This window comes from Melanotaenia boesemani, chromosome 18 (genome assembly GCF_017639745.1).
Source record: "Melanotaenia boesemani isolate fMelBoe1 chromosome 18, fMelBoe1.pri, whole genome shotgun sequence".
Classification (NCBI taxonomy): domain Eukaryota; kingdom Metazoa; phylum Chordata; class Actinopteri; order Atheriniformes; family Melanotaeniidae; genus Melanotaenia; species Melanotaenia boesemani.
This window is the reverse complement of record NC_055699.1, coordinates 4539960-4552487: the sequence shown is the minus strand read 5'-3', so window position 1 is coordinate 4552487 and position 12528 is coordinate 4539960. Positions and strand designations below refer to the sequence as shown.

At 39.8% G+C, this 12528-nt stretch overlaps 2 protein-coding genes across 5 annotated transcripts in view; both read left to right on the top strand.

Annotated features, from left to right (window-relative positions):
- The first annotated feature begins 606 nt into the window (after positions 1 to 606).
- LOC121628580 (enhancer of polycomb homolog 1-like) overlaps positions 607 to 12528 on the top strand; it is a 31923-nt gene continuing 20001 nt past the window's right edge. Inside the window, exons 1-2 of one of the 4 annotated variants that reach the window (XM_041967667.1) lie at positions 607 to 881; positions 1620 to 1740. In XM_041967667.1, the coding sequence (XP_041823601.1) occupies positions 1699 to 1740 (42 nt within the window). In that variant the 5' untranslated portion in view covers positions 607 to 881; positions 1620 to 1698. Of the gene's footprint in view, positions 882 to 1619; positions 1741 to 5114; positions 5570 to 6525; positions 6751 to 12528 lie in introns of those variants that run through there. The other 3 variants (XM_041967668.1, XM_041967666.1, XM_041967665.1) reach the window with 3 other exon arrangements.
- On the top strand, positions 8784 to 12080 carry LOC121628582 (E3 SUMO-protein ligase ZBED1-like). The gene is made up of 3 exons (XM_041967669.1): positions 8784 to 9814; positions 10589 to 11199; positions 11423 to 12080. Exons 1-3 carry the CDS (start codon positions 8977 to 8979, stop codon positions 11834 to 11836), a joined length of 1863 nt encoding a protein of 620 aa, XP_041823603.1. The 5' UTR covers positions 8784 to 8976; the 3' UTR covers positions 11837 to 12080.

Below are 12528 nucleotides of genomic sequence, written 5' to 3'. Positions count from 1 at the left end.
TGTCTTTGAGCAGGCGTGCATGCAGCTTCAACAGCAAGTGGATGATGGGAGGTGGTGGTGAAGCATCACATGCTCCATATGCTTCTCTCTGTGCTTCCATTATGCAGCATTCTGTTTCCACTATGTTAGATCATTATTAAAAAATCTATGGCGCAGCCAGCACAGCATCAAAAGAAGCAGCAGAAGCCCTGCCCTGCGACAAGACTCATGTGAAGGGGCACTGATGAGGGTGGAGGGGGCTGAACAGCTCTGGTGACAGTTACATAACAAATACAGCAACTGTAGTAGAAAAATAAAGAAAAAAATAGCTGATGTAAAGGATAATTTAGTAGTTGCTGAGTAGCTGAAATAAATAGTATGCTTTCCCAATTGTTTTAGGCTGGGCTTTTATCTTATAATTTATTATTATTATTATTATTATTATTATTATTATTATTATTATTATTATTATTATCATCATCATCATCATCATTATTTCTTCTTCTTCTTAGTATTATTATTATTATTTTTATTATGGGGGCGGAGGGGGACTAGTGAGCTCATCTTCTCTGAGCCCTTCACAGCTGATTGGTGGAAGCCATCGGCCAATCACAATTCTCCTGCAAAGTGGCTTGGTGGTCAGTTTGGATCTTTTTTTGGTCGAAGTAACCTTTACGAACTATACAAATTTGCCGTAAACGACATGGTATCGCCGTCCATGTCCGAGCTTTGTATTTTGGTAACCTCTCGATCGGATTTAACCGCATTTCCCAAAATAGAAGGACTGAATTTTTTGTACATTTAAGCGTCCAAACGGGAGCTAACCATCGTTAGCAGTCGGCTAGCATGACAACCAGAACTGCGATCATCACAATCCTCCCTTCTGACAATGCCATTGGCAGGTAAGTTGCAACTCATTGACAGTGTAGTTCCTACTTTGTCGTCTTTGTAGGAAATGAAAGTGGCGACTTTTGTTAGCGGACAAGTAAGTTACGAGTTCAAGCAAAACTGTTGGTAATCTGTCTACAAACTGTTAGCTGGCTGGTAAATGGCGCAGGGTCAGGGTAAGTAGGCTAAGCTAGCCTCAAGCTAGCAGTCTATCAGCTAGCTGTAGCAGGGCAGAGAAGCCTCTTCTTGTGCAAACACAGCTGGGTCGAAACAAGTGATTACCGTCAAAGGTTGTCTTGTTGTTGACCTCGTTGTGGGCCATGTTTATTGTTCATATTTGGTTGGAACAACGTTTTCCCTCATTTGCTGTCGTGTCCTGCTCTTTTGACTACTTGCTTCATTTATAGAATTAAGTGCTGTGTTCTTGGTAGTATTAAAACTTAATGTTTTAATCGCCCAAACAAAGGCCATTGGCATTTAAAGTAAATCCTTATCTTAGTTTCAACTGAAAAATGAGCAAATGTGAACAAAATAGTCAGTGCTGGTGTATGTTTGTGATATAGGATAACCAAATTCTGCTTTAATTTTTCCCCTGTGAACCTGCATATTTAGATTGTAAAAGATGAAAGGAATATCAATTAGCCAAAACCTGGCCTGCGTCTTGGGTTTCTCAATTATTTTTACAATTTACTTTTGAAATGTACCTCACTTAATGTTTTCATTAGTCTGTTTTTCTTGATACTGTTTTACAGGCCTCCATTACTGACTACAGATGTGAGTCTATTGCTCCCAAATGGCTGATGATTTTCACGTCTGCCTCTCACATCCTGAATGTTCTCATATGCTCACAGGACTCCTCATCTACCCTCACAGGTTATCTGCATTTATTAATCAGTCTTGTTCAACTATGCATACAAAAGTATATACTTATAACTCTAGGTGTGGTCTTACTTGTTACAGTTTAAAAATGGGTAGCTGATTCAAGATGGTGATACTTTTATGGTGACTTTGAATTTGTGTGTATCCATTTATCTCTCATCATTGTACTTGCTTGTAACTGGACACCATAGTATAATTTCAATTAGCACCATCCTCATCTGTCTAGAATTTTTCATGTGCTCCAATGTACCTTAAGTAAGCTTATTTAAGTATAACTGGTACAAAACATGTTTTTTTTTTATTATTATTATTATCATGACTGCATTAGACATGGAATATGCCGAGTTGACATTGCATATTAGATATCGTGTAGGATTTTGGAGCCTTAAATACCATCTACAATTTTGTAGATGTCACTTTCCTAGCTGTGATACTCACATCAACCTAATGTTAAGCACCTCAGAAGGGTGAACTACATAGCAGCTTCAACGCAGCCACGATTTCTTTGTTTATTCTGGCATTTGTTACGACAGCGGCACATTAAAGACACACTACAGAACTTTGGCAGGTTTTCTCAGTGATGCACCCCTGCCTAATTCATCATCCATCTTGCATCCTGCCTGTACTGTGAGATCTCTCCAGCCAGTAAAAGACAGTCTTATGTTGACTCTTGTCTATCCTCTTGCTCTGTCTTTTCCTGTCTTTCTTTCCCACTGTTCGCTGATAATGTCTTTTTACGTTTCTTTTCTGAATCAGCCACAATGCGCGGTCAAAATGGCTGGTATACCGGCTTGCTAGTGTGTGACGCGGTGCACAAAGCGAAACTCAGCTGCGATCTCGTGCGACATCCCGGAAGAAAAAGTTGTATAGTGTGGTTTCTCAGCCTCTGGACACTGCTGGGTGGCGACGGCTCCTGAAATCCACATAATAGATGTCAATGTGCCATCAAAGAAGTCCAGAACGTGAAGTTTTAAGATCGGAAAGTTGTGTCTTCATATTTCTTTAAGATCGTAAGCTTTTAGCTTGAAAAGAAGTGCATCTAGTGCTGAAGGTGACATGTGATAACATGTAAATTACAAGTCTTTGATCATATCAAAGCAAATTTTTATTATTGAATATTGTCTATTATGTAGCACTAATTAAATTCCTAATACAATGGGTCACATATCGGCTGTATAGAACAGGCTTTTATATTTGTTAATGGGAACAGGTTATAGCCAAAAAACTGCCTCTGCAGTGCTTAACATGTCCGTGGTAATGCGACACTCAACCTCTGTCTTGTTTTACTGTATCTGCAAACCTTCTTTGATGGAGCAGTGTCAAAATGCAAATTGATATTACAATAAATTGTTTTTTTATCACCAAAATTTGATATGTAAAGTAGTTTAACTAGTTGAGTGTATCTGTGTACATCACACAGGGCTAATTGTTGAGGCAGAATCCTTTATATTTTTGTTTTGCACACTTATATTTTTTTAAACATCTTTTCAGTTGTCATGTAAAGTCATTTAGATCACTCTATCTTCCTCTGCAGACGGTTTAAAAAGTTCCTGCCTTGGAACACCTCCGTCAGATCATTCAAGAGCCAAAATATAGTATTTAGAGACAGAAAATAAACAGATGACAGCCTGCATGTGATAGTCAGTGTCGTGTTTTGATTACAGTCGAGTGTTGCGTTGTTGCTTCATGTTAAAAAAAAAGATAGAAAAAAAGTTTCTTTCTCCATAAGTGATCACAAAATGCATTCATTGTTGGTAGTTTTGAGCCAGTGTTTAATGCCAGATTTGGTGTAGGGCCCTTAATTAAAAAGAAATATGGCTTCAAACTGGCATCTAATTTTAAGCCATGCTCATGTTTTTTTTGTAAAAATGTGAGCAGTCTGGTGCTGTGTAGCTGATGTTGGAGGCACTGTTGAAGCCACCTCTGATTGATCATTACCATGGAGAATAAAAAAAAAAAAACAGCCAACAAAACTATTTTTTTCGAATGGCTCTTGCATAGATTGTGCTCTGTGATGCCCTTTTCCAATTTTATCTACTTTATTGATAGGTTAACAGTAGGTCCGGCTTATTGCACCTATAGTCCAGATGCACAAGGCACTGCATTAAAAAGTTAGAAAATAATGGTACAATTGACAATATCTTTGCTTCCACCAATTACATTTTTTTCACACTTTCCATAGGCTTGTTTTGCATTGCCAGACTATTTGCTTTGTGTATAGATTCTCCTATATAAATATACACTGCATCTTTTCTTTTTCATTCACATCAAAAGGACAAACAAAATATTTTCATAGTCTCTGAAGAGAGTTTGCTTTAAATACTAGAAGTTGTAATATCACACATGACATGTCTGTTAACAGAAGAATACAAGAAAACACCCTGAAGGCGTCTGGATCGATGACGTTGCTCACTGTGCCAGGATCACACAGGGACCAAAGCAAACAACCAAGATGGAGTGTGAAGATTCAGTGTGTAGTGTGAAAGTCTGGGCTGCAGAAACATGTAAAATAACATGACCCGGGTGGCACAATTTGATGATAAAAGCAGCAGCCTCTTTTCTTGCTACGCTTTGATTTGTTCCTGTTTGCCCAAATGGCCTGAAAGCTGGTGATGGTGATCTGGAATCATTTCCTGTAGCCATGACTTGTTATAATATCTCACTTGCAAATGTCCTGGAATTCCTCAGTAAGGAATTCCTGGCCAGCTATAAATCTTTACCTTTCTAGTAGTCACAACTATTTTTATTGTGAGTTGTTTCCACTGCTGCCCACTCTGCTTTTGTTTGCTATATATTTGAATGACTACAGTGTTTGTGTGAATAAGACTTGACAGTGACAACTTGTGAGCTTGTTAATAGGCCTTGTGCAATTAGTATAACAACCACTAGAAATCAGGACAGTTGGAGTGAAGTAATGTTTAGACCACAGGGTGGCGATATATGCAAAAGATATTAATTCATTTGGTAAATCATGTAGGTCTAATGTTGGGTTCCACATTATTTTGACTTGTGACGGAAGTTTAAAGTGTTGCTTGTTTTACAAGGTTAAATATCGCAACGTAATTTGCCTTTTAATAGAATTCATAAATGTTATGTTGAAGTGTGATACTCAGCTGTTGCGTCCTGATTTTTTTTTTTTTTTTTTTTTTTTTTTAAGTTTAATTTTATGACACAAGAAGTGTTTTTTGCACGTCAACATCATCCTGGCTGATCACAGGATGAGAACATCCCGAGCCTGGCAAGTTCACATCCCATCATCAGCATCCAGCGCCTTACCCCCACTGTCGGCTCACACACCCCTCCCTCAAACCCGGAGGGTTGTCGCGAGCGCGCACGCGTGCAAAACTGCGTGGGAATGGCTGTTTGTGTGACCGAGGGGGTTGGGCCGCTTGGAGCAAGCGGTGAGCTGCATGAGTTTGTAATGTCCGCCATGTTGGCCATGGCGTATTGAACCGGGGAGGAACAGCGGAGCGTAGGAGCAAAAGAGACCGATAGAGAGCGACCGAGAACCGGGCCCGCCCGGCTCTGTTCGCGCTACTACGGACCTAAGCCCGCCTTTAATCGACCGACTGACTGAGACCGTCACAGATTTATCCATGAGAACTCGAAACAGGCCTGCTATTACTCCTAGCAGAGCGAATAGATTTATGCTGCATCTTTTATAATAAAAATGAGTAAATTGTCGTTTCGGGCACGGGCGTTGGATGCTAGTAAGCCCCTGCCCGTTTTCCGCTGCGAGGATTTGCCGGACCTGCACGAATATGCATCGATCAACCGGGCAGTACCGCAGATGCCAACTGGGATGGAAAAAGAGGAGGAATCGGTATGTAATTTCATTGCTGCTCGGCAGCTGTTGGATCACTTAAGCTGTATTCACATGAGAGGCGCCACTATGTTGCCTGCGCAAGCTTGTGCAAAATGGCCGACATATCAGCCGTTTCGTGCACACGACGGATCTCGACGAAAACTGAATTTTACTGAACTCTTCCACCAGAGTTGTTATGAAAAGGTTGTAGCATTGTGATGTTTTATTCGTTGGCCGTGTTTTCTCTCTACGTTTTCCTGAAAACGGCGCCTGAATGCACAAAGAAGTCACGTGACAAGCTTCGGCGCCTCCATTTTGTTGACTTTCTGGTTGGTAAAGGCGAGCGGTACAGGCCTTGAACGTATTGTAGTTTCTGCGAATAAACGCCAGAGGGAGTCTCATTGAGCGTGCTGCTAGGTTTGACAGCTAGGTGTTTCAACAGCTCTGCCATGTGTTCGTCTATGGCCGCCCGTTTGAACGGAAAATACACAGGGAAACGAGCATATCCTGCTCTGTCTAATTATGACTCACAGGAAATCAATGTAGTAGAAGCTCAGTGTCATGTGGTATGCATGGTATGGTTGTAATGGCAGCCTGGGTGTTTATCAAGACATCTGGTTAGCTTATTTGGTGTATAATGTACTCTTGATTACAGGTGTAAAAAATCATTCCAACTATAAAGCGCAAAGATGTACATTTGTCATGGCAGAAAATGCATGTTTCTTTCATTTTACGTTAATAAACTAAGTGCATTTTGTGCTTTAACTTGAATTTGAAGAGGTTAGAAGGAATCACTATATTTACAATTTGTCCTACAAATTATCAGCTTGCTTTGCTTTAGAGTGAATGCTTCATTCTTACATTTATATGCTTGACTTCTTTCAAAACGCAGGGAGCAAGACACTGCAAAGTCTTGTCTGATGTGCTAAATATGTTTGTAGCTTTTATACTTCTGAGGTGCAGCCACAGATGGAAACACAAGAAAAGCAATGACACTGCACAGTCAGCAGAAATCCTGCAAGCCCCCCACCTCGCCTCAATGGCCTTCCCCTCACATACTGTACACATACACAGTGTCATTACATAACAGCGTGACAGAAGAGATAAAGAGGACAGTTTTACTACAAGGCAGTGCGTGGCTTAGATCCCTGACCTACATCCTGTTCATCAACAATGGAGTGTTGCTGTGCAGAGCAGACGTAAGTGACCTCACATGGGACTTAAAATGATGTTGAAGTAAGTAGTGAGTTTGTGCCATCTTAGCATTTATGGCATGAACATCATGAAGAACTAGAATATATGTTAGTTGAATCTGATCAAATTTGAGTTTAAAAGAATTCGGTTTCCTGTCATCCTCTCACAGCATATCATTTGTAGCTTCAAATGTCAGTTAATTAACCTATTCATGCATAATTTCTGCCTTCAATATTTTCAGAGGCGCTGAATGCCTGATGTTTCAGCCAGGTAAAGGTTGTTCTACAGAGCTCAATTATGGCTCCGTTTTTAATATGTTCTAAATTTACGTCAGGTTAGTGTGCTTGAGTTTCTGTATGCATCTAATAGTTATATTTGCACTTGACTGTGTAGATATGCCCCAGTCATAGGAGCAGGTGTATGCCATGGAAAGACTCATATAATATAAATGGATAACGAAAGTCTTGCTAAAAACTGCAAATGTGTGTTCTATCAAGGACACTAAAATAAAGCAAACTACCAGCTTGTTGGATAAATACTAAATAGACAGTGGAAGTAATTCAGCTCAGCTATACTGGTTATGTAATGGAAATGTATTTTAAGTGGTGCGAGCTTGGCATAGTGATCACTTTGTCTTGATTTAACACACTACTGTGAAACTGGGAAGCATTATGGAGAAACTGGACTGTTTGCGTTTTGTGCCAGTTCATTGATTCTCCTGTAACATCACTTACTGGCTTTTAATGCATGTAAAGGAATACAGAGTATGTGTTCAGTAAAGTGTTTCAGTACAGATCTCCATCTTCAACACTTTCTTGCCTTTCGTTGGTTGCCATGAGCTGAAAACACCTGCAGGAGGCCACACTTTTGTTGCCATGGTAACTTATTGGCATCTATTTTTCTTGGCAACATTAAATAGATGGAACGTGAGGTGCTATGAACATTAAGTTTTCATTTCTTTCCCTATCTGCATTTGTGGCCGAGACAAAGACAGAACTGCTGTTACAAAGTGTTTTCACACTTTGTGAAGATTTTCTATTGCAGGGCTGTAGAAACTCCTCTTATTTCTTCCTCTTGCTTCCAAGCATATTTTGATATTAAGGACAAAAATGGGAAACACATCCTTTTTTCTGACATCTTTTATTTGTATACATTAATGAAGGTACCATTGATACAGAGTAGTATGCATGATGTGACATAGCAGATTTTGACATTTGATTAGCATCTTCAGAAAATATTTTGCCTTCTTAAGAAAGTACCAAACCATACTTTTAACAGCATGGGTTTGTTCTAAGACTCTTGAATATCATTCGCACCTAACAGAAAAAGATGGAGCAGTATGAAGGAAGTTAAATGTTATCATTTAAAAAATATATGCAAAAAAATAAATGATTTAATAGCTCTATGACTAAAGTGGGGAAAATGCCTTTTTAAAATCTGAAACTGTTACACACTTTGTCTCCAGAATCAGGTCCTGATATTGTCCTGAGATGCCCTGTTACACACATCCAGGATAACTTGAGATTATCTGTATCAGATGTTATCTCATTACGGGAGATAATCTGCCATGTTGCTTGGGTTGACAAGGTTTAGGGTTTGCAGATTGTGATGCAGACGGTTTGCTGCAGAAATTTGTTTTTTGTTTGCAGATCATTGAGGTATACCAGGCAACTAATGACTGTTTTGCCCTTAACAGTGCTTGAAATATTGTGAAAAGCTATATATACATGCACCCAGATACAAAGGTAAAAGCAGCAAATTCAGGTTGCACTCACAGGAGCAGTAAAGTTTTCAGTCATACATGACCTCTGTGGACATTACTCACAAGAAAGCTGCCAGGTTAAAGTCAGCACCAAGCGGCAACCTCTGCCGGTAAAATGTAAAGCCTATGCGGAAGTGCAAAAAATTCTATTTCTAAATTTCTAACTCAAACGTTTGGATGTTAATCTTGAAATTCTGCACAATTAGGGACGTGTCTTTTTGATTGACAGGTATCCAATATCCGCAGCAAGAAGGGAAAGTGCAGCACAACTAGGGCTGGACGATTAATCGAAATTTGATCGTGATTTCGATTTTGCCTTGTCACGATCATTAAAACACTGTAATCGAAGAAAAACGATTACTGTTGTGCATGTAAATTCCTGCGCTGTTAAGGCGCCATCAACACACCTCTGTCACGTGCAGCTGCAGCAAGCGTGCGAGATGTGTTGATTAATTGAGCGATTGACAACATGGCAGAAAGCCAGCCAGAACCCTTAGCAGAAAAGAAAGGTAGGACAACTTCTGTCATTTGGAGACATTTTGGCTTCAAATTGTCAGACGTGGAGCAGAAGGAGATTACTTGCAAAATTTGTCGCGCCGTCGTGTCTGCACCCCAAAGCAACACGACAAACTTATTCAACCATTTAAAGTTCAGCCATAAAGTGGTCTACGAAAAAGTCCTGAAGGAACAAAAGACCCCACAAAGCGCGTCAACTTCAGCCACCAGAACACAGTCTTCCATTGAGAACACGCTTTACAATGCCACTCCATATCCCACCGGATCCCGGCGACATCAAGAGATAACGGAGGCTGTGACATTTATGCTAGCTAAAGACATGTGCCCCATCAGTACAGTTAGCAACCCAGGCTTTAAGACACTGGTTAAGACTTTGGACAAGCGTTACGTGTTGCCATCACGTAAACACTTCAGCAGAGTTGCATTGCCTGCTTTGTACGATAAATGTCGCGCTGAAGTGGAAAAAGATGTCTCCACTGCCGAGTATTTTGCCACCACAACGGATTTGTGGTCAAGCCGCTCTATGGAGCCGTACATTTCCCTCACCGTGCATTACATTGATGCAGATTTTGCCATGAAGACAAAATGTCTCCAGACAGCATTTTTCCCTGATGACCATACAGGGATTAATATTGCTGATGGTTTGAAGCAAGCTATGGCGGCATGGAATTTGGAGGAGGATAAGCTTGTGTGCATTACAACTGACAATGCCTCAAACGTCAAGCTGGCAGCTGAACTCAATGGATGGATAAGGCTGCAGTGCTTCGGGCACAGACTTCACTTGGCCATAGGTGAGAAATGTTCTTTCTTCCTGTCTGTGTGACATATGCGATGATGTTATTTATTAAATGATACATTAGAATACGGTATTACTGTCACAAAAGTAGGGATAGGCCCATATTACTATAGTGGAAGTCACCTAAATATTTTACTTCAAGTAGTAAATTAACCATTGTGTTATGTTCGTTTCTAAGGTAGATCAATTATGTTACGGGGTCTATTTGATCCAGGGCCTTATAGCTTTCCAAAATGTTCAGAAACCAAAAATATTCCAGTAAACATATGTCGTTATTAACTATTAATATCCCATTCAATCAATATTTAGTGGATCGATGTTCTTTACCTCTCACAGTTCAAGGTTCAATGAGTATAATTTGTTTTTTTTAAAAAGAAATTCATGTTCAAAATGTGTTTATATACACTTTTAATACTTAAAGATAAAACAATACTTTGACATGACAAATGTTTTTTAGAAATTATTTTATATTTGGATTTTTTTAAATCAAGTTTTGTTGTTAAATTAATATGATACACATCTTCTGTATAGCATCCCAATGAGATATAAGAATTTGTTTTAAAAGAAACTTTATTTAACCACTCTTTTTATTAATTAGAAATTCACAAAAATCAAAACAAAACTAAAGATATTATATATATTATATAATATATATATTATATTAAATATATTATATTATATTACACACACACATACACACACACACACACATATATATATATATATATATATATATATATTTTATAAAAAAAATTTTTTGTCATTCCAGAGAATGCAATGAAGGACAGCAGGATTGAACGTGCGATGGGGGTCTGTAAAAAAGTGGTCAGCACCTTCTCCTACAGCTGGAAAAAAAAGAAGGAGCTAATACAGGCCCAGAGGGAACTGAAGCTGCCTGAGCACTCCTTGAAGACAGAGTGTCCCACCAGATGGGGATCCCGACAAGCCATGATCAACAGGGTCCTTGAGCAGCAGAAGGCAATCGCCCAGGTCCTCTCCAGTGACCGCAAAACCAGACATCTGACCCCAAGATGGCAGGACATTGAGGTACTAGAGGCTGTCAACAACTCACTAAGCCCTCTAGTTGAGTTTACGGATGCGCTCTCTGGGGAACAGTATGTGAGTGTATCACTTGTAAAGCCAACTCTCCACCTCTTCCACACATCCATACTAGCAGTCAAAGAGAATGACACAGACCTCTCCAAGTGCATTAAGCAGAAGATCATGGGTTACCTCAAAGAGAAATATGATGACTCGAAAACACAAGAGCTCCTCGACATGGCGTCTGCAGTGGACCCAAGGTTTAAGCTGAAATATGTGGCTGAAGAGAGTCGTGAAGCAATTGAAGCCAGACTGACATCTGAAATGAAGACTGTCATGGTAATACTACTACTACTACTGATACTACAACTAAAAAACAATAATAAAAATTGTTTTTACTATTTTAGCAATTGAAATGAATGTATTGAAAATACATATCTTACAGTAAACTCAATAACATCATGTAAACTTAAAATGCTGAGTAATACAATTATGTGTAACTACCATACTTCAGTTGAAATATAAATTCATATTGTCTTCTATTTATTTCCCCATCTTCAAGGAGAGGACCCCTACTGAGCCAATGATGACACCAGCTGCTGACACTGATGCTGCAACCGGGGGAGCACAGAAGAAGAAGAGGGGCTTGGGCAGCTTCTTCAAAACCACAGAAGACACGGTTCCAGGACCATCTCCTCATCAACCAGACCAGGCCATAGTTTTGGAGCTTCAGGCCTACCTCCAGGCAAGGCCCCTTGATGCTGAGGCTGACCCACTTGAGTGGTGGAAATCATCACAGCCATACTACCCACGGCTCTCCAAACTGGCTAGGAAATACCTGTGCATCCCTGCCACAAGTGCTGCATCAGAACGGGTTTTTAGCACAGGTGGAAATGTTGTCACCTGCCTACGTTCATCACTGAAGCCAGACCAAGTGAACAGACTGGTGTTCCTAGCCAAAAACCTCAGTTTGTAGTAAGTGAACCACAGGGAGTATAGACTGGGTATTCATTTTTTTATTGCTAATATTCTTTTAATATTATTTTACTCCTTGTTTTAATTTATAGCCGGATGTTTGTTCCAAAAGTTATTGAGGTGGATTTCTTTTTGGTGGTTCAATAAACACTTTTTTAAAATCAGTGAATAATTGTGTATAATAATCGTGATTTCAATATCTATCAAAATAATCGTGATTATTATTTTTTCTATAATCGTCCAGCCCTAAGCACAACTGCTGTTTTTAATTGGCTAACAGCGTGCCTTAGCCTACTTCCATTAGCTGTTTAGCTACCATTAGCTCCAGGTTAGCTTTTAGCTACAGGCAGCTTGGAGTTTGATGGGTGTCAATCATCCATCCCCACCTTCACAGTTCCCCTCTCAGCTCCACCTCTTTGCCCATTTTTTTATTTTCTTGGAATGATGACATGTGTGACGCTGCTAAGATTGCGACGGTGGGAACCGCCCAATGAGCTTCAATTCAGCTCTTCAGAAACCTACGGGTGACATCACGGAGGCTCCGCCCATCTTTTTATACAGTCTATGGTCAGCACACTATCTAGTCTAACAGACTAATATTTGCCGTCTGATATACACCTCATCCTGGTCATTTTTATAGACTTAAATCCCTGCACTGCTTGTGTAAAGCTGTGATACTTGCATGTCAAATTT